The following is a 23,179-nucleotide window of genomic DNA, read 5'->3' on the forward strand; positions in this document are numbered from 1 at the left end:
CTGCCTGATGCGTCTTCATTACTGCTACACACAATGACTTCAACCCCACCCTTTAGAAGACCCCCCCCCCCCCCGCCCCAAACAGCAGCCTCCACCCTCTCTTCAGTTCAAGAGTCAACCATCCCTGGGAGTCTCGTGTCTCCATAAGCTCCTTCTTCACCCCCACCATACAAAACACACTTGATAGTCTGGGTGGGCACCACAACCCCCAACCACTTCCCCCCTACCTTTCTTAAAAGATCAGTGGTGGCTAGTGGCGGCCCAGAGTGCCCCCTTGTTCCGGGCCCGGTTGATGTCATTTTTCAAAATGGTGTCGACCCAACCCAGAGCAAGGGAGTACTCTGGACCCCCACTAGCCACCACCGACCTTTTAGAAAGATGTGGGTCAGGTAGGGGTCTTAATGAACCTCCGGGCTTAATTTGAGGGAGAGTTATTTTAAGGCCTCGGGCCCTTTAATGCGATGGTGGTCCAGGACAAGGTGGGCTACCATCATGCCTTGTTTCAGCTCACGATCTTTGCCACACGTTGATCCTGTGATTTTAAAAAATTGTGTGCCAAGAATGATGCGATATTTTGTTAGGGATGGGCAAACTATTGTGGGACCGCCCTGCGAAAATGTCCTCTTCCCGCAAGAAAATATTGCAGCTTAATAAATCTCTCTTGTAGATTGTGAACCCTCTGAGGACAGAAAAATACCTCAAGTACCTGAATGTAATCTGCTTTGAAGTGCCTGAAAAAGCAAAGTATAAATTAAACACATGATGCTTACCATGATGTTGTCAATGTGGATTCTTTCGAGAGCTACATAATACAGCAATTACATCTTCTGAGCTGCATTAAAGTCCACCATACTAGAATGTAACACCGAACTTGTACAAGTAATGAATTTGCTAGGAAATGATGAAGTGATCTGGCCATAGTACTGGTAGGTGTTTCTTAGTATTGCAAATATCAATCCTACTATATAAATTTTAAACTACAAGTTTTGCCATCATTGTTCACAAACATCCATATGAGTAAACCTAATCTACAAAAACAACCACTTAACATATATGATTTCTGGCTTCGTTTCATTTTTTTATAATGTATGGGTTTACTGTTAATAGAAAACATCACAATTAATTTTTTTTAAATTGACATAAAATATAGAAACTTACTATCCACAGCCCATCAAATTTAATACTTTTTGTATGGTCATTGGTATTATTATAGTACTCTCTTATTTCTGTTTCCCACCAAGCAACAGTACTGTTTCTGAAGAAGTCTGGCATCGCTGCATAAGCTCTGTATCGCTGCAAAAGAAAAGAGTTTCTTTGTATAAAATATAGACAGTGAAACAGATCTGTATTTCTTTTATGATGTTAAGCATTTCAAAAGCATGCAGGAGAAATTCAAATTCAGTTCAAGTTTCTACCACATACGACACAAAGCGGGTGGCACTTTATAGACTATTCAATGTACCGAGGTATGAGCTTTCAAGGACAGAGTTCACTTGGTCAGATGCATAATTCATGCTCAGTACATTGAATAGTCTATAACAGCGATGGCGAACTCCAGGCTTCGAGTGCCACAAACAGGCCAGGTTTTCAGGATGTCCACAATGAATATGCATGAGATAGATTTGCATACAATGCCTGTATGTTCGCATGTACTTTTACCTGCAGAAAAAAAAGAGCATGGGCAGGTAGGGGGAAGCAAAGTATGCATGGAGCTTTCATTTAACTTTCTCGTACTGAGGAGTTTCCCTTTGAATATTAGTGTTCAGGCTCATTATTGCAGTCTTCATTTTCAGACCACTTGGTGCAGTCAGTCTACCCAGGTGCCCCTGATTGCTATAGCAGCATAGATCCTACTTAATCTCTAGTCAGCATCTTCCCTTGACCTTATCACAGGCTCTGTATTTGTCCCAAGCTTACACTGATTTCATCTCTTTTTGGGTTACTATCACCACAATGGAGAATAAGCTATTCTAGACATCCACTGCCTTCTTAATTAACAAACATTTCCTTTCATTTACTTTGAGGGTCCTTCCTTCCCACTTCATAATCAGTTTCTAGAAAATACTACCTTCATATACGTTATTGAAACCTGAAAGATATTTACATTTTTCAATCATTTTCACTATTTTTAGAGATTGTATTTCGAGTTACAGGGCCTGTAACTCTCTTCTGAACTACTGTCATTATCTCAGTGTCCTTATAAAGGTGTGGCCTCATGAAAAGTATTGCGGAGGTGGACCCTTGGCCCGAGGTGGGGTTGGCGCTACCCATGGGGAAAGTCCCCATGGAGCACCACCATCGGGAGGTGGGGCCAAACGGGAAGCAGAGGTTGACTGGAACTTCGCCAATACCAGCCCTTGTTCCCCGCAGATTGAGCCTTTGGGTACCGGGACCAGCTGGTCTTAGGTGGGCCTCCGTGTGGTTGATCCTGGAGAGAGTGTCCAAGGCAGGGAGCCAGGAAGTGGTGGAAATACAGGGTCTGAAGGAACAAGGTTAAAGACTAGGCCAGGGTCCAGAAACCCGGACAGACAGAGCAGGCGAGCAGTTAGGAACAAGTTAAGTCTGGGCTTGCGAGTAGGCAGGTGGCTAAGAAAGGCCAAGTTCAAGGCAGTCAGCTGGAGATAAGATCAAGCTGAAGTCAGGGAAGGCGGCTGGAGACAAGGTCAGGTTCAAGCTGAGCTCAGGGCAGGCAGCTGGAGACAAGGTCAGGTTCAAGCAAGGGTCAAAAGCAAGGAATCCATCTAGAGCGTGATCAGGGTCAAAGCCAAGGAATTCGTCCAAAGGAAAGTCAGGAAACAGGAAGTTGGAACTGGAGCACAGGGACTGGAACAGGAACAGAAACATGAATACTGGAACAGGATCAGATACTGGAATAAAGATACTCGAACAAGAACACTAACAAGTAAAGATGTGTATTCGTTTATTACGAATTGAAATTGCCTAATTCGTTGTGGTTTGGGGGGACCTGACCCATGAAACGGATTTTCCCCGAGCTTTGGGGAAAATTTGTTTTTCGGGTTAGTGTGGGGGGAGGAGCACATTTATAAAAAAGAAAAAACAAAAAAACCCACCCCAACCCTTAAATTTTACTTTCTTACACTCCCCCCCCCCCCCACCCCACCATCCCGATCTCTCCCCAAGACTTACTAAAAGTCCCTGGTGGTCCAGCGGGGTCCCGCGAACGATCTCTCCCTCCATGCTGTCGGGCCTGCTATGACTCAAAATGGCACCGATAGCCTTGCCCTTACGATGTCACAGGGGCTACCGGTGTCATTGGTCAGCCCCTGTCACATGGTAGGAGCATAGTCAGGGTCAAAGCCAAGGAATTCGTTCAAAGGAAAGTCAGGAAAGGATAGTCAGGAAACGAATTAGGCAATTTCAATGAAATTGCCTAATTCGTTGTGGTTCGGGGGCACCTGAACCACGAAACAGTGGCCATTGGTCAGCCCCATGTGACAGGGGCTGACCAATGGCACTGGTAGCCCCTGTAACATCGTAAAGGGCAAGGGTCTCGGCGCCATTTTGAGTCATAGAAAGCCCGACGGCATGGAGGGAGAAGATTGCTCGCGGGACCCCGCTGGACCACAAGGGACTTTTAGTAAGTCTTGGGGAGGGATCGGGATAGTGGGGGGGGTGTAAGAAAGTAATATTTAAGGGTTTGGGGTGGGTTTTTTTCCCGATTCGCGGTTTTTTTCCCGATTCCTGTTTTTTTTTTTATTCGTTTTTCCGGGTTCGGGTTCCAGTTTCGTTTTCCCACGAAGCGCCTAAACCGAAACCCAACTCGAGCCAGAAAAACGAAGCTCATCTCTACTAACAAGAGGCAACTAAGCACATGACAGGAAGCGTGGAGAACTGTTGCCAAGGCAAAGACTGAATGGCGGACCCTGCCTTAAATAGTAAGGCCGAGAGACATCATTGTCTGGGGCCGTGGGAAGATTTCCCACCGCGGCCCCTTTAAAGTCAGTGAAGGTGCGCACTTAAGTCCAGGTCGAGTCTCCCTTCGATGCAGGTAGGGAGACCCGACCTGGACCGGAGGAGGCCACGAAGCTGCTGGAGGAGCCTGGAAGTGTAGCAGGTATGACCACATAGGCAACTGCCTACTGCTGCCAATGAGTAAGGGCCAGATCCGGAACCTGGGCATTGGGGGTGACTGGAGCTGGCCGCGGGCCTGCTGCAGTGGGAAACACAACAGTATCCCCTTTTACACCCCCGTCTTGAAGGTCTCGGTTTGCCTGGATGGGCTTGGTGTAACTGTTGAAGGAGTCCTTTATCCAAAATGTTACAGGCTGGTTCCCAGGAATTTTAATTCGGAGCCATACCTCTCCCAACAGAGGAGGTACTCCCAACAGCGGCCTCTCCTCCAGACATCCAAAACTTCTTGTACTCGGTAGATCATGTCAGTCTACGAGATGACTTGTGATGGTACTGGAGTCTTATGGGATGGCCAAGAGAACACTAGAGGCTTGAGTAGCGAGACATGGAAAGAGTTGTATACTCCCAGTGTAGGTGGCAGACAGGACTGTCACTGGGCCAATGTGTCGAACAACCAGGAAATGCCCGATATACCAGTGAGCGAACTGCTGGAAGGGGAGCTTCAAATGGATATGGCAGGTGCTCAGCCATAATTATCACCAGGTTGGAATTCAGGAGCAGATCTGCAAAGGACGTCCGATGATTTCTTGGCATGTGTGGCCACCTGATGCAATCGTTGGTTAGTGCGTGTCCATAAGGCCTGAAGTGTGTCCGCAGTTGCCTGGGCTGTTGGAGAAGGCACCAATGGGGGGATCAGCAAAGGAGGCCATGGCTGTCTGCCATACACCAGAGAAAGAGGGGAGACTCCCTTGGCTGCAACGATGTGAGAATTATGAGAAAATTCGGCCCACGGGAGCGGTTGGGCCCAGCTGTCTTGCTGGTCGTTGGAGTAAGCATGGAGAAAGCACTTGAGGGAGCGGTTCACCTGCTCAGCTTGGCCATTAGCCTGTGGATGATAAGCAGTGGTCAGGCTGATGGAGATTCTGAATTTTTTGCATAGTGAGCGCCAGTAGCGGGCGACAAACTGAGGCCCCCTGTCGGAGGCGATGTCCTTAGGCAATCCATGGAGACAGAAAACATGGAGAAAGAACAGACATGCAAGTTCGGGTGCTGAAGGCAAGGTGGGAAGCAGCACAAAATGAGCCATCTTGGAGAACCTGTCCATGATCACCCAGATGACAATGTTCCCCATCAACACTGGAAAGTCCACCACGAAATTGGTGGACAGGTGAGTCCAGGGTTTTTCAGGGGCAGGTAGAGGCTGCAGCATGTCCCAAGACTGGCCCACAGAAGGTATCCGTTGAGCACACATAAGACAGGAGTCTACGTAAGCACGCGTGTCAGAGGACATGGTGGGCCACCAATAGTAGCGGGCGTGTCCAGGATGGCCAGCTACTCTAGAATCGTGTGCCCATTGCAGCACCTTTTCACAAAGCCTGCAGTGCACCACTGCTTTTCCTGTAGGCACGGTCACGGTGGCAGACATGGAAATGCAGGCAGGATCAATGATATGCCAAGGCTCATCTGGGGAGTCCTTGTGTTCAAATAAACAAGACAGGGCATCAGCCTGGAGATTCTTCTCGGCTGGATGGTATCGGAGATAAATGTCAAATCGGGTAAAGAATAATGCCCAGCAGGCCCGGGCAAGCATTTAAACGCTGGCCGTGCCAGAGATGATCCAGGTTCTTGTGGTCTGTGAAAATTGTAAACTGATGTAGGGCACCCTTCAGCCAGGGACGCCATTCCTCGAGAGAAAGTTTAATTGCAAGTAGTCCCTGATGCTATAATTTCGCTCCGCAGGGGAGAACTTATGGGAATAGAAGGAACAAGGACGCAGAACCCCTTTTGGGCAATGCTGACTCAACACCGCCCCAGCTACGATAGCAGAAGCGTCAATTTCAACAATGGGGCGATTCAGGTCCAGGTGACGCAAGCAGGGTCTTAAGAAGGCATCTTTCAGTGCTTGAAAGATCGCAATCGCCTCTGGGGTTCAGTTCTTCATACCACTACCCTTACGGGTAAGAGTCGTGAGGGGTGCGGCAACCAGAGAGTAATTGGCTATGAAGTGGGGGTAGTAGTTGGTAAAACCAAGGAACCACTGGAGTGCTTGGAGGCCCATAGTTTGGGGCCAATCTTGGATGCTTCGTAGCTTAATGGGGTCCATGGAGAAGCAATGTCAGGAAACGATATATTCCAGGAAGGATAAATGTTTCTCAAACAAGCACTTATCTAGCTTGGCAAAAAGGTGAATCTCCAGCAGATGTTGCTGCATCATGCAGACATCCAAATGATGGGTAGCAAGATCCTTAGAGAAAATAAGGATGTCGTCTAGGTAGGCGACCTTCATGTAGAGCAGGTTATGAAAGGTTTCATTGATCATGCGTTGGAACAGCGCAGGGACATTGCGAAGGTCAAATGGCATCACAAGGTATTCATAATGTCCATCCCTGTTATTAAAGACTGCCTTCCAGATATCTTCGGGATGGATACGAACCAGGTTGTATGCTCCTAATAAGTCCAGTTTGGTGAAGATGGTCGCCCCTTGGAGGTGATCAAACAACTCATTAATCAAAGGCAGAGGGTACTTATCCTTGCGAGTGATGGCATTCAAGCCGTGATAGTCTATGCATGGTCATAGTGACCCATCCTTCTTGGTGACAAAGCAGAAGCCTGCACTAGCAGGCAACGTGAAGGGACGGATAAAGCCTTTAGCGAAGTTTTTGTGGATATAGTCTGACATAACTCAGGTCTTCGGTACAGACAAAGGGCAAGTTCTGCCCCTATGGGGTGTTGTACCTGGTAATAATTCAATGGGGCAGTCAAACTCATGGTGTGGTGGAAGGAGGTCAGCCTTCTGATTCGAGAACACATCCCCAAAGTCAGCATATGGCATAGGGAAGACTGAGACAGTAACCACTAGCGGGATCACTGACGGTGGTTCCACTCTCCTGAGGCAGGTGCGATGACAAGCAGAACTCCATTTGGCGAGTTGTAGGGTCTCCCAATCAAAGTGGGGCAAGTGGCGCTGAAGCCGTGGTAACCCTAACACCACTGTATGGATGGACTTATCCAGGATGAAGAATTCTACCTCCTCCTCATGTAGAGTTCCAGTGAGGAGGTGGACAGGAACGGTGACTTGAGAGATCCTTCCCAGTAGAGGGTTGCCGTGGATGGAGGCAATGAGTAGTGGTTTCTCAACAAAACAGGTAGGAATGCCCAGGAGTTGGACCAAATCCTTCCCAAGGAAGTTCCTGCCAGCTCCTGAATTGACTAAAGTCAAGGTGGAGAAGGAACAAGAGTTCCAGGTCAAGGTAGCGTTAGCTGGGGGGCCGGAGAGGTAGAGCCCAAGTTCAGGCCAGAGTGTTTCCCAGATGAACGGGACATGAAGACAGGCATTGTCCTGCAGCTCTGCAGTACAGACCCAAATGTCTCCATCTAAGGCGCTCCTCAGGGGTGAGGCGTCCATATTCCAACTGCATGGGTTCCTGAAGCTTAGTAGATGGCAGAGCTCCACTGGTTGCAGGGCTCACCGCAGATGGAGAGCAAGAATGGTCTGCAGTGAGATGCTGGGATACCCGGGCTTCCCGGTGGTGCTCCTGGAGGTGATGGTTTATGTGACCTGCAAGGTCAATGAGATCCTTGAGAGAGGAGGGTAGTTCATGGGCTGCAAGCTCATGTTTGAATTGGGGCAACAGGCCATCTAGGTAAATGGCTCGGAGGCAATTCTCCTGCCAGCCAAACTCCGTAGCAGGGTCCGTAATTCTATAATATATTCAATGAGCGCTTGGTGACCTTGCTGCAAATGCAGAAGATTCGAACTAGCCATAGCCTACCTCCCTGGAATATCAATGGTCTGACGAAAGGTAGTCACAAAGCGTGATAGCTCCTGGAGAGTCCGTATGCTCCCATAAGGGAGAAGCCTATTCTAAAGCCTTGCCCTCTAGGCGTGACAGGATGAAGGTCACCCTTGTGAGGTCGTCTTGGAAGATGGAGGGTTGCAGAGCGAATTGCATGTAGAATTGGTTCATGAAGCCTCTGCAGAGCTTCGGATCCTCATTTGAAGCGGGGTGAAGTGGGCAGGGCGAGCAGAGCTCTGGCTGAGGTAGCCGGTGCCTGAGTGGTATGGTCATGGAAGCTGAGGAACCAGAATGAGAGTCCAAATGGGCATTGAGGCATTCAATGGAGATAGCCAATGCCTCCAAGAACCGCTACTGTTCCTGGATCTTCAAGGCCAGGTCCAGGATGGCCTGGAGAGCAGAAGGCTCCACCGGGTCCATGGCCTTGGCAATCTGTTGTGGAGTTGGACCCTTGACCTGAGTTGGAGTTGGCACTACCCGTGGGGAAAGCCCCCATGGGTCCCCACTGTCATGAGGTGGGGCCAAACGGGAAGCAGAGGTTGACTGGAACTTCGCCAATACCTGCCCTCTTTCCCTGCAGGTTGAGCCGTTGGGTACCGGGGCCAGCTGGTCTTAGGCAGGCCTCCGCGTGGATGATCCTGGAGAGAGTGTCCAAGGCAGGGCGCCAAAATATGGAGGAGACGCAGGGTCCGAACGAGCAAGGTTAAAGACTAGGCAATGTTCCAGAAGCCTGGACAGACAGAAGCAGGCGAGCAGTTAGGAACAAGTTAAGTCCGGGCTTGCGAGTAGGCAGGTGCCTAAGAAAGGCAACTGCCCTTCGCTGCCAAGGAGGAAGGGCCAGGTCCAGAATCTGGGTGTCAGGGTTGAGTGGAGCCAGCCACGGGCTTGTTGCGGCCGGGAAACGCAACAAAAAGCACATAGTGCACTAGATGGGGGTCTCACAAGGGTTCTGTATAAAGATCAATATTGCTTCCTTGAATAAAAGAGAGCCTGAGAGAAAAATAAATAAAACAACAACTGGAAATTAAGAATAACACAGATTTGTTACAGCAAACATTTTCTGCTGTGTGGACCTTACCTTTGAAGGATAAGACTTATAGTTCCCATTACATACATTTCCAATGATTTTATCCTGGCTCAAGGTTTTGTTCAGATTTTAGAGTCAAATTGAAGGCAATGGACTGAAATTCCATTTTAAGACTAAAATTTTCACCTTTGCTCACGCTTTTTAAATGAGTCATCATTGGTATAAAATTAACTCATTTTAAACATATAAATGGTTAAAAGAATATAACAGATTAAAGTATTTTAAATGATTATCTCTCACACTTATTATTCATGAGAGCTTCAAAATCACTTTCACATTAATATTAGAGAGAGAAACTGTTATGGTCTGACAATAGTGTATTGTGTAATATTGGTTTTTCAGTTCAAGTATATGCATACCTCTACTTGTGAATCCCAGTCCAAAGAGTCATTCACAGTTACATTAGGAAGATCTGGCCAGACCTTCAAAAGAAAGGAAATAAGGGAATTTAGCAACTTAAGCATAGTCTTTTAAGAGAGCAATTCAAAACAAAAAAGGTATGACATATTGATTAAATATAAAGAGGAAGATTTACATAAGAACATAATGGGGCCAATTAGGTTTCTAAATAAGCCCTTTTGACAATTTACTAGGGCTGAGTGCCTACATTTATGCTCCTAGTTTCATTAGGCAGGGAAACATAGCTATGGGCTTCAGAACTAGGCACCTAATCCAGGCAAATAAATAGCAGGCTTACATTTAGGAGCCTAACTTTTAGGCTCTTTATTTTTTGTGAATTTTCAGCTGAAAATGTCGGCCATCCATTGCTCCTACCATGTTACAGGGGCCATCCAATGGCACCGCTAGCCCCTGTGACATAGTAAGGGCAAAGGGCCATCAGCGCCATTTTGATTACTAACATTTTTTATTAACATTTTGATTACTAACATGCAAAAAATATGTAAAGACAACTGTAACAGGTCATACTTTTTTGCAAAACAAGTTGGAAAACTTGGAAAACAGTATATGTCGCTGCAATCTTAGGATTTTGAACTTTCCCAAGAAAAAGTTAGTTTGTCCGATTGAGATGCTACATAAATATTTCCTTGAAGTACTTCAAATAAAAGAAGAATTGTTACTACCTATTTCAAAAGCTTACTATTTACCGATAAAGTCATCTATACAAGTGAATATGAAGTCGGCAGCATCTCCCATTATAGATATTTCACATCTCTCCTCGTTTCTAGAGACTTCAATAGAGGAAGAAGTGAAAACTTCAACTTTAATTGTTTCGTTAGCTCTAGACTCGGATAGGGAGTTTGTACTTAAAATGTTTTTCAGAAATAGAGATATTATATAAGCTGAGCCATCCCCACTGCGAGCCCTCCCCCCCCCCCCCACCCCAGGTTAGCTTACAGATAGCAAGGTGTAGTATGGAGCAATATTATCAAACAAAGGTTGTCTTGACTTGGCTACCAGTGTCATTCATTATTCCCATTCTGGCCAGCAATCCTAGAAAGCTGATTTTAAGAGCCATTGTTCATATGGTGCCCAAGTCTTGGTAAAGCCCTGCAGACATTTTCGTTTGTGTGCCGTGATTTTCCCCAAGTTATAAATGGTATGAACCCGTTGTTGTATATGTATATCATACTCTGCTTCTTGTGCTATGTGAGTCTGTAACTGCTTTATCAATATGAATAAAATGTATAAATATAAAAAAAAAGAAATAGAGATATTATTTTTGGGAAAAAATCCATATATTTCCAGTTATAGCTAAATCGACACAACCTAAAAGAAAACGATTCCTAATGATGCGCCCAGCTGCTACTGGTTTGGGGGCTTCTTTTTGGTTATATTACCCTTGCAAGTATGTGATTAAGCATGTTGGGGTTAAATATGTTTTTTTTTACCCCCTTCAATTGAATTCCTTTGTGAATAGTAACGTAAATCCAGGTTCTCCAATCCCTAGAACCAGCTCCGAGTAAACCGACCAGAATAATATAAGTAGCACTAGCTATTGTGATTTATTCCTTGTTACTTATAGTTTAATATATTTCCTTAGATATTTGCAATTGAAATCCCCTTAAATATGTGGTCTGACAGGATGTTACAGAGATCTAATGTCAGGTACAAGATACTTGCTTTATTGTGTATTGAATAATATGTGAAAGTGTATTTTCTTTTCTCTGTATATCATTTCTTGCCAAATTTATGCTTGTTAACTGTTTAGAAAAATTTATAAATAAAGCTTTAAAAAAAAAAACACTGGTAAGGTAGTGACTCACCTTCTAAACTGACCATTTTGCAAGCTGTTCACCACAGGAGTCCTCAGCATATGTCCTCTAAGGATGGCCACAGATAACATAAGGACTGTAACTGATACTATCTATTGCACAACAAATTTTCTAGGTACATACATACATAAAGCAGCACCACATAACTAGACCTCAGCTAGACTGGCTGTGACATCTCCATGGCTACCTGTGATGGGTCAGGCGAGACAAATTGCTTCTAACATACCTTTGCATTGGGTTCAATGACAACCTTTTCTGAGGAGATGTGGGTGCTCTTAGTCATTAGAAACTATGGCATGACATCTGATTCACAATCCTACCTTCACACAGTCTGACCAGTATCCTTGTGTAGCCTCCCGGAGAAGCTAAGCTAACCAATATGACATCCCAACGGCAAAGGCCCTCACCATCCTTACAGGATAATTGACATTTTGCCTAGGTAGGAGTAACAGGCTGCATCTGTGTATGGGTGCATGCAACCAGAAAAAGGTATGCTAGCTTGGAATGACCTGTGATCATTGTGGGAATGTGACAATGTTGCACAGCTGCTTTACTAAAGGCTGGAACTGAAGGCCTGCTGGGTGAGCACTCTGATGTCAGTACTGGCTCTGAAACAACTGAGGTAGTACTGTCAGGCGTGTCTTTGCAGGCCCATATGACCCAAAGCTGTTGCGCCCGGTTGCAGCCGGCTGCGACCTCTGCTGCTCACCTCCTTTCTCTCCACTGCTCCGAGTCTGGGGAGGAAAGCTGCCTCCGCTTCTCCACACCAACCCTCCTGGCGTTGCCGGGACGGCGTGAGCGCTCCTGGCAGCCACCTTACATCTGAGGTGACCTAGGGCACGCGCGCGCGTGCCTGGCCCCTTCTTGAGCTCGTCATGGTGGGAACCTCGGGGGCATCCCCACTGCATGATGTCACCCACTTTCACCACTTAAGCTCTGCTGGCTTTCAGTATGACGAGTTAGCAAGGATTACGGTCCTGCTTAATTCTGCCATTCTGCGACTTCAGTTGCTGTTCCTGTCTGGGTGATCTCGGTACCCACTCCACAGGGGCCTTGTTCGCACTCAGGGCTATTCACTCCTCGGAGGGCCATTCTCACTGCCTCTGCTTTATTTATTGCTAACTCCTATCTGATTGCTCCTCCCATCAGATAGCGGAACATAACAGAGAGGGGATCATAGGGGACAAGGGAGACCCCCAGCTGGGCCCAGAGAGGCCCAGCTGGGCAGACCCAGGCCCTAGGTTAAATTTAGGCAGGGCAGGAGGCTGGTTGATGGGTTTTATTTGTTTATTTTTTAATGTGCTTTGTGTTTGGAAAATGAACTAAACCAGAAAAAAACATTAAATGAATTGCAAAACCAAACCAAACCAAACCAAACATTTGTTGGTTGTGCATCCATATTATAAACATCTATCATATCACCTCTCAGTTGTCTCTTCTCCAAGCTGAAGAGCCTTAACTTGTTTAGCCTTTCTTCATAAGAGAATCATTCCATCCCCTTTATCATTTTTGTTGCCCCTCTCTTTTGCTTTTCTAATTCTGCTGTACTTTTTTTGGGAAATAGATATCAATGATTTTAAGAAAGATAACAATTCTGTAGCTTTGACTCTTTAAAAGGATGTGGTATATTCTCCCTTCTTCTGGTAGTCTAATAGGCAACCAGTCATATTTATCACATGGTACCACAGGAAGAACAATTTTAAAAAGGTTTTACCCAGGTAACTATGGAGTCACCCAGTAAAACTGAGGGCAGAAAATTGCGCTCCTCTTTGTGGGTAGAGGTACTTTTGCCAGTGCCAGAAATGTGTGGGGCCTGGTGTGGGGGAAAGGGAAGAATAGGACCATCAAGGAATGCTTCGGCATTTCATTTTGAAATCCCCATACTTGATAAATGGTTTGGACTTTACAAAGTCCAGAAGGACTGACATGCCTACAGTATCACTGGTCCAAAATTTTTAAAGCAGGGAATTTCTCTTTGAAAATTTGCTTGCAATCCCTCAGGTACAAAGTGTTTATTATAAAACTTGATTGTAAAACTTGGTAGGTAGATGCTGCCAGGTATTAGGTTCAAGATATTAATTTTTATACTCCTCTACTCATAATGATAAAGGAAGATGATAAAATTAACTTGGTGAAGGAATATTTACAAGAAATTAAACTTCTGCTATCCTTAGCAGTGTAGACCAGAATTACTGGAGACACTATTAGGAGACCAGGAGTCAACCCCCAGGAAAAGGATCTAGGCATCATTAGAATGTTAGGAATTATTAGGTAAGGAATAGAGAATAAAATGGAGAATATCATAAAACTTCTATAATGCTCCATGGTGCAACCAGACTTAGGAGTGAAGTTTCAAAAGTTTTGTGCGAAAGCAGTATATACATGCGCATGTGAAGCATATATATTCATTTGTGCAAACAAACCTATGTGTGGAAAAAGGGGTATGTTTGGGGCATGTCGGGACGTAGTTTGCACATAGGCATGCAAGTTGCTATTTTATGAGATGTATGTGAATACATTTCAAAGCACTCAATTCTATTACTACAGGATAAAATATAGATTAGTTATCTAATAATGGAGAAACATTTAGCAAAAACTTCTTGATTAGAACATAATGCCCACTTATAAGGAGAGCCAATCATATATAAGAACATAAGAACATAAGAACATGCCATACTGGGTCAGACCAAGGGTCTATCAAGCCCAGCATCCCGCCTCCAACAGTGGCCAATCCAGACCATAAGAACCTGGCAAGTACCCAAAAACTAAGTCTATTCCATGTAACCATTGCTAATGGCAGTGGCTATTCTCTAAGTGAACTTAATAGCAGGTAATGGACTTCTCCTCCAAGAACTTATCCAATCCTTTTTTGAACCCAGCTATACTAACTGCACTAACTACATCCTCTGGCAACAAATTCCAGAGTTTAATTGTGCGTTGAGTAAAAAAGAACTTTCTCTGATTAGTTTTAAATGTGCCCCATGCTAACTTCATGGAGTGCTTCCTAGTCTTTCTACTATCCAAAAGAGTAAATAACCGATTCACATCTACCCGTTCTAGACCTCTCATGATTTTAAACACCTCTATCATATCCCCCCTCAGTCGTCTCTTCTCCAAGCTGAAAGTCCTAACCTCTTTAGTCTTTCCTCATAGGGGAGTTGTTCCATTCCCCTTATCATTTTGGTAGCCCTTCTCTGAACAATAAACAGTATATATTTTTGGAACCAATCATATAATACAAACATTACTTCTCCTAATGTCTTCTTTTCTGAAAACTTTCAATCATTAAACTTTCAGTTAAAACGGAATAATGAGAGCAGTTTAGGTTTGTATTGGACCTTGTACAGTGAAACATACTCGAAATATCATACTCAGAATTGCAGCAAGAACCTATTTTTTAAGGAATGCCAACAAAATGGCTGTCACATGCACACTGAACTTGACATTGGCCTTGTTTCGAATGCTATGAGTTGGTACTATTGCAAATACATTTGGTCACTTATTTGTGTAATTTTACACCTGCTAATTATCAGACTTCTCTGTTGTATGCTATCGTTGGGTGGGAGGTTTGGGTGAACTGAGGGAAGTTCTAGGAGGGTCTCGATGAACTGGAGATGACTGGGTGAAGTTGTTGAGGTATTGGCAAACCGGTTATTTCAAGAATGTGTGAATTTTTAAAAATATATATCCACGTATATAAATCAGGGTGTTATGTGAGGAAGTCATATTTTTTTCATGTGTAAAATATGACAGTAACTTTCAAACCAGTGCACATGTACGCATGTGCGTTGGCCATGCAGCTATTTTAGAACCTGTGCGCATATATGCACGCATGTTATAAAATAGCCTGGCTGCGCACACATGTTTTATTTATTTTATTTATTTATTTTACACATTTTCTATACCGACATTCGTGGGTACATCATATTGGTTTACAATGAACTAAGAGAAATACATCATATAGTGTAGTATAGAAGTACAGCACACGGGGGGGGGGGGGGGGGGCGACAAATTTGAAGTGGGTGCGCATAAACTGGGGGGGTTTTAAAAGGGGCACACACCAAAGCTATTCCTGGTTTTACCAGCTCATCCCCGGTTAAGAGAGGAATCCTCCAAACCCCCCCCCCCCCCACAACCCAGTTTGATAGCCTTCACTCCCCCCAGTCAGCCCTCATCCTTAAAACTCATAAGAACATAAGAACATAAGAAAATGCCATACTGGGTCAGACCAAGGGTCCATCAAGCCCAGCATCCTGTTTCCAACAGTGGCCAATCCAGGCCATAAGAACCTGGCAAGCTCCCAAAAACTAAGTCTATTCCATGTTACCATTGCTAATGGCAGTGGCTATTCTCTAAGTGAACTCGGTGCAGATCTGCCTATTTTTTCTTTATTTTTTTAACTTGCGTGCTATCCATAGCAGAAGTAATGTTACTTGACAGGAGGCCTCAGGACACGCCGCATCATGGATTTACTTGCACATCTATGGTTCATGCCCTGAAATGCCCATGCCCCACCCATTCCCCACCCCTTTCTGAAAACTTTCTAGATGTAGGCGCTGCGGGAGATAAGCACGTATCATGCTAGCTTTAAAAATCATCTCGGCGCACATGAGCCCGATTTATTTGTGCATCCCCTACTTAATGTGTGCGCCAGGCTTTTAAAATTTACCTTTCAGTGCTTATATATATAAAATAGGTAGAGAAAGTATGGCTTTTAATGCATTGCAACACATATAACAATCAAACTTGAATATGCTGGGAGGTAGATATACCCATATTTTATAATCCGCACATACCTGATATGCACAGGTTATAAAATATTGTAGTAGATCTCTGCACGGCCGTATAGGCACTTATATAGAACTCCGTGGAATTCTTTGAAAGTTATCCTTTATGAATACTGTGTGCAATTCTGGTTGCAGTAATTAAAAAGAATATAATGGAATTAGAAAAGTATGGAGAGGGGCAAACAAAATGATACAGAGATTGGAACTGCTTCCTTTCAGCTTGGAGAAGAGATGGCTAAGCATAGATATGATAGAGGTCTATAAAATCATTGGTGGGGTAGAACAGGTAAATGCAAAATGATTGTTTAATCTTTAAAAAATAAAAAAAGATTAGGGGACACTCCATGAAGTTGCTAGGCACATTTAAAGAAAATCAGAAAAAAAAATTTCAGTCAGTGCAAAATTAAGTTCTGGAATTCCTTGCCAGAGTATGTGGTAAAGGCATTTAGCATAGCAAGGGTTAAAAACAGTTTGTTCAAGTTGTTGAAGGAAAAATCCATAAACCGTTATTAAACAGGTAGATTTGAAGAAAGTCACTGCTTATCCCTGGGTGTTAGCAGCATGGAATCTATCTACTATAATCCTGCCCATATACCTGTGACCTGGATTGGCCACTGTTGGAAAGAGGAGACGGCTTGATGGACCCTTAGTCTGACCCAATAGAGCAGTTCTCATGTTATGTTAATAATAGAAGGACTAGGGGCATTCCATGAAGTTAGCAAGTAGCAAGTAGCACATTTAACTCAACGCACAATAAAGCTCTGGAATTTGTTGCCAGAGGATGTGGTTAGTGCAGTTAGTGTAGCTGGGTTCAAAAAAGGTTTGGATAAGTTCCTGGAGGAGAAGTCCATTAATGGCTATTAATCAATTTTACTTAGGGAATAGCCACTGCTATTAATTGCATCAGTGGCATGGGATCTTCTTAGTGTTTGGGTAATTGCCAGGTTCTTGTGGCCTGGTTTTGGCCTCTGTTGGAAACAGGATGCTGGGCTTGATGGACCCTTGGTCTGACCCAGCATGGCAATTTCTTATGTTCTTATGTTCTTAATTGATCTTTGTTGGGTATCATCTGCCATGTTTATATTTATAGTAGAACTAGAATTATCTTCAGACACACGTTTTACAGTTCAGAAACTTAGCCACATTAACTATATAATATAAATCTTTAATATAGTACCTTTGACCATATAATTTCAGTTTCATTTGGCCATGTAATAAAAACATTATTCTGGAGCCCTCTTGAGAATGGTTGATAACTTCCAGTTGTTTCATTGCCTGAAATGGCAGGGTCCTGAAAAGAAAGAATAGACAGAGTTGAAATGAAGAATTTCTTCCCGTACAGACAGGTGAATCCAAAACCAGTGGGTCAAGCACCTCTACCAGCAGATGGAGATGGAGCAAAGCTGACATTACAGTACCTCTGCAGTGATATCAGCCCACCAGTATTCTCCATCTCCAGCAGATGGTGGACGTGCATCTCTCTCTGGGAATTGCTTTAAGGTTTTGAAGGAGAAAAGAAGAGAAAATTAATTGTCTGCACACTCCTGTGATGATACCATATAGTCCCTCCCTCAGTCGAGAATTCCTGAGGTGACTTCTGTGCTCCCTCAGGTAAGTGCCTTGGTATGGTAGCTGTTTTTTAACTGGTGTGGACTTAGCTGTGAAAAAAAACCCAAAACAGCCGAAAGGCAAGCAGGTGCAAAAAGCTGAGCATGGCGGTGAAGGCCTATGCCCTCTCCCCCCACAGTTGGAGACCGACCTTGTACTCAGCCAGAATGGGCTGAGCTCAGGTAAAGGGTGTTATAAAAAAAAAAGGAAAAAGGAAGAAGTGAAGGGGAGTTGAGTAGGGATTCTTCCCCCGCCCTCTCGGTCTCTGTGTTCGGCGAGTGATTTGATGGCCGTTTCCGCCTCCGGTGAAGTTCTAGGAATGGGGGCAGCCTGGTAGTTTGTGCAGCCCTTATGGCTAGGCCCCACTCCAAGGCTCTGCTAGTTCTCTGTGTGGTAGGTCATCGCGGCGTTTTCGCGTGGTTTGTTTGTGCGCCATAGATTGCCCTCTTCAGTTCCATTGGATCCTGTCAGTGCAGTCCATTGTGCATTTTGTTGAGCACCTAGTTGGGCTCCTAGCTAGGCGCCTATTTAGGCACATAGGAGCATCTATCAGGGCGCCCATTTGTGCACAAATACCTTGTTGTGCACACACATTGTTTGCACACGCACACACACACCCTTTTTTGCATGCATTATCTTTGCATCATGAGGGAGCTCAGGTTGAGTGCTTATATAGGCACAGTGTTGTCAGGTGCCTCTTAGGCATATTGACAGACCATGGCGCCCATAGGGAAGAATCCTAAGCACCTTGCCCTATATGTTGCTTGTCATATTTGGGCATCTCAACCTGGCGTTATCTAGAATTTGTGTCAATGCTGTTTGGAGGCCCGGGAGAATTACCTCCTTCTAATTTTGCTCTTTCCAGCCCAGTGCAGGAAGGGAAAAAGAGCTACCTGAAGGGTCACCTGATTTGGGAGCTTCCCTAACTGGTTCCTCAGTGGGGGAAGGTAGTTCAGTGGGTGTAGGCAGGGCCGACGTGACCATTAGGTGAACTTCGGTGGTCACTTAGGGCGCCAAGCTGTAGGGGGCGCCGAAGAGCAGCAGGGGGGTCTTGGTAAAAAAGGAAAATCAGGGATAGGTGACATTGTGAAACCTGGTTTTTGACATGTTAATATGGTTGTGTGGATTCCGCGGTATGTTATGTGCTTTACAGTGCCTGTTTGATGTTTATGTCTGCCGTTTCCCTGTTAATAAAAAGTATTTTGACAAAAAAACAAACAAACAAAAAAACAAATTAAGGTTTCTCTTTTCTCTTCTAATTTTTATCTCACTCATGAGGAGAAACAAATATAGAAGTAGCTAGGGATGTACAGTATATTAATTTGCAAATAAAATGAAAAACACAGCATAATATTCTTGTTTTATTTCATTTGCAAACCAATATTTGCGCTGTACTCTATTTTTTTTTTGGGTAGTGTGCACTATTTCCTGAAATGTATAAAAACAAAAAAGCACCCCTAATCATATGAAATTTGGCTGGAATTCCCTCAAAATGAAATGAAACAAAAGCTTTTGATCTGAACACCCCTAAGTGTTCAAAACATTAAACAAACATTCAATAGATAAACAAGAATTTCAATATTTCTTCAAATTATTTGAGTAAGCACTTTTTTTTGTAAATATCTGATGCAGATTTTTGTGAATTGGAAAATCCACATCTGATTTTGAGCAGATCCATACCTGGTAGATGGGAAGTGAATTGAAGCAGAAAAGTTCATTTGCATCAAATCTCACAAAATCAGATTTGATTTTCAATAATCTATTCCAGAAAATTCAGGAAAATATTCAAAATTCAGCCAAAATCACCTGGTTTGAGTTTTATCTTGAAATATTTGCACATATACTGGTATCTAAACATTTTGAAAATACCTCATATTTAGTCATTTCCATTATGAAACAAAGGAAATCTGGGCACTACTATACCAATTTTTAATGCCATTGATGCACGTAAGATATGAACATAGCAAAAATACTCAACAGACTAAGGAAAGCAGATTTTAAAATAATAATGCAACTCCACCCAGGTGTGCCTGTCCTGCATGGGCGGGGCCATAAAAGAATTTTATAAGTTCTTTGGGACAGAAACCCTGGCTAGCTCTTCTTTGTGCTACTTTCCCCAGGGTGAGGAACTTTTTCTTTGGGGGGAAAGGTTAGGGCCAGATTTTTAAACCTACGCGCGGGCATAGATTTTTGCGCGCAACCCGGCATGCGCAAATCTACGCCCGATTTTATAAGATGCCGCGCAACTTATAAAATCCAGTCGGTGCACGCAAGGGGGTGCACACTTGTGCACCTTGCACGCGCTGAGCCCTAGGGGAGCCCTGATGGATTTCCCTGTTCCCTCTGAGGCCGCTCCGAAATCGGAGCAGCCTAGAAAGGAACTTTCCTTCCACCCCCCCCCCTCCACCTTCCCATCCCTTCCCCTATCTAACCTGCCCCCAGCCCTATCTAAACCCCCCCTGATCTTTGTTGATGAAGTTGCGCCTGCCTTTGGGCAGGTGTAGGTTGTGCATACCGGCCGAGTGCCGGCACACTAGCCCCGGCACGAACGTTGTGCCGGAGGCCTCGGTTCCGCCCCAGGCCCGCCCACTCCCCGCCCCTTTTTTCAAGCCCCGGGACATATGCGCATCCCAGGGCTTGCGTGCATCGCCAAGCCTACGCAAAATAGGCTCAGCCTGCGCAGGAGCGGGTTTTCAGGGTTACGCCCCTTAACTTGCAGGGCCCAGTGCGGGGTGATTAACTTCCTTCTGTTTGTCCCTGGGAGAGGGGTAATTTCTCTTCACTGTGCTGCAAGCCCAAATAAATACACTGGATGCTCTGGGTTAATGTCCAAAATTACTGAATAACCAGTTAGATGGAATGGCACAATTAAACGAATCCCAGCACCTCAGCCTTTCTCCTCTTGATTACAGCTTTATCCTCTTATCCGTACAGAAGTCTTAGGGAAGGGATCCATCCACCCTCCTGGATTAGGCAAAGTGGTGGTCCCAATGGGCAGGGTAACCCTAAGGTGGTCGGGGAAACCCTTTCCAAAGATGGCCAACATCCTGTCCATGCACAGAGAGTAAATCCTCTCTCCCTCCAGGAGGTGAAGACTCCTGATGGGTGTCCTCAACAATTTTCAAAAGTCTCTTACAATTAGTAGATATTTTGCTTGTAATTCAATGGGATCACTGTTGGGAGGAATCCAAACTGGGACGGTATCTTCACAGGTCCTTAGATGGGTAGGAAGAGGGCAGAAAACCACTTCCTTCCAGATCTTCACAAAACAATTTCTTCTGCTTCCCAGAAAGGAAATAACACCGGTGTTGGTCCTTACAGCAACCTCACCCACCCTCTCTGTGGTTTCTCCAAATAACCTTTCCTCTGGTTTCCTTCTCACCCCCCCCCCCCCCCCCACCAGTCCCCCAACCTTATAATTTCTGCCCAACCCGCCATACCAGAAAAGCCTCCTGGCCACCGAGATTGCTGAACACTTATTCCACTCCTGGCAGCTTCCAGCATTGCAACAGCAAGTTTAGTGCCCGATATACTAAACTGTATTAACATCGACTATTAATATGCAGAAATTAGTTCACATAATTGACCATTATTAATCGCATGCAAATGAGCTTTGCAATAATGTCTGCTTGTTAAAGTTAGTGCATTAATACAGAATAGCAAAAGCATAATTACACCTTCCTAAGGTATAAAGTCTTTTGAATTAATCTGCTTTATTTTTTTATGTACGAATAGATAATTAGCTATTTTGCATGAATTTGCTCCCATTTACCTAATTAGCATAGATATCATGTTAGCATTAATTAACACATGTTAAGTCTTAAGTGCATTAAATGCAAGTGTTTGATAATGCAGGCATTTAAATTGAAATAAAGCCTGTATTACCATTAATGCACTTTTAGCATATCTGTCCCTAAATTCTTTGCTACCAGCAATAGTTTAAAAACGTAATTGCTAATAGCAGACCAAGAATTATACATTCTGTACTGTTCATAGATAATAAAATGCAGTCAATATACTTTTGAAACAGCTATTGTTTTATCAAGAATTTTTTTTTTTAAACATGTACTTACCAAAATAATAATAAATCTCATTCCTTCTGATTTCATTCGATTAACTAGGTTAGGAAGGTCTTCAAATTTTGGACTGAGGGTAAAATCTAGCTGTCGTAGCATGTAGTCAATATCTGTATACTGTACATCCTGTAATTAAAAGACATGCTTGAATCATAAAAACAGAGACTACAAGTTGTTATAGTTCATTATGGAACTACCATATTTCTGAATATAAGATACTGTACTGTTGGTATCATGTCATTTTGATGTAGACCCACAGTGTGTTGAGTTTACAGAGAACCTTGTACTATAGATCCTATGGAGGGCAATTTTCAAAGGGTGTTCTACGCACAGAAATAGCCCTTTTGAAAACTGCCTTGTCGATATGTATGTAAAATTGAGCACAAACATTCTTTATGCATGTAATTTTAAGCAAATCAGAGAGAGGCATTTCAGAAGACAATGTCTGGGTGGGGCTTATATTTCTGTGCATACATTTTGATTTTGAAAGGTATGTATGTAGCATTCCCCGTAGAAATAGAAGGTATAACTTTGTGCAGGTAGTTTTCTTGGGATAATTTTCAAAGTAAACTTAAGCGTGGTTAAGGAGTATAAAAGCCTGCAAATTCCTGTGCATTATTCTAAAATTAACACCACAATAGAGATGAGCTTCGTTTCTTCATATTGGGACATATCTCGGTTCGGGCGCTTCATTGAAAATTTTGTTTTTCTGCAGATTATTTTTATCAGCACAGATCGGGAAAAACAAGTCTGAAAACGAATCGGGAAAAAAAAAACGAATCGGAAAAGAACACACCAACCCTTCAATTTTACTTTCTTACAATCCCCCCACATCCCGATCCCTCCCAAGACTTACTAAAAGCCCTGGTGGTCCAGCGGGGTCCTGCGAGCGATGTCTCCCTCTCGGGCCATCAGGCCTACCACAAATCAAAATGGCACTGGTGCCCTTTGCCCTTAAGATGTCACAGGGGCTACCAGTGCCATTGGTCGTCCCCTGACACTTGGCAGGAGCAAGGACGGCTGGTGCCATCTTGTGCTCCTACCATGTGACAGGGGCCAACCAATGGCACTGGTAGCCCCCTGTGACATAATAAGGGCAAAGGCTATTAGCACCATTTTGAATACTGGCAGCCGATGGTCCGAGTGCAAGAGATCACTCGCTGGACCACCAGGGACTTTTGGCAAGGGGGTCCCCAAGACTCCCTTGTCAAAGATCTCTGCAACAGCCTACTTACTATTAAGGGGCTCATTTACAAACCCTTTATATCATAGATATCTGGGGAAAGTACAGAAATGCACTGAACAAGATACTAAAGATAGCATTTGAAATATTTAAAAAATAACCTTAAATTAATAAGCTGCAGCATAATTTGTGTGCTATTTATTTAAAAAGAGATGAGTTAGATGCTGGTACTAAAAATAGAGCCAGCTTCAACCTTGGACTTGCTGGAGTAAAGATCAGTGAAGAAATAGCTTTTTCTCCACAAATGAACACATA

At 44.0% G+C, this 23,179-nt stretch overlaps 1 protein-coding gene across 1 annotated transcript in view; it reads right to left on the reverse strand.

Moving 5' to 3' along the window:
• Window positions 1-23,179, reverse strand: part of LOC115081713 (maltase-glucoamylase, intestinal-like) — a gene marked incomplete at its 5' end in the record, with an annotated part of 276,490 nt that overhangs the window by 77,890 nt on the left and 175,421 nt on the right. Inside the window, 4 exon segments of the mRNA XM_029586132.1 lie at window positions 1,159-1,293; window positions 9,336-9,398; window positions 17,175-17,288; window positions 21,679-21,807. Coding sequence (XP_029441992.1) covers window positions 1,159-1,293; window positions 9,336-9,398; window positions 17,175-17,288; window positions 21,679-21,807 — 441 coding nt within the window.

This window comes from Rhinatrema bivittatum, unplaced genomic scaffold (assembly GCF_901001135.1).
Source record: "Rhinatrema bivittatum unplaced genomic scaffold, aRhiBiv1.1, whole genome shotgun sequence".
NCBI classification, from domain to species: Eukaryota; Metazoa; Chordata; class Amphibia; order Gymnophiona; family Rhinatrematidae; genus Rhinatrema; species Rhinatrema bivittatum.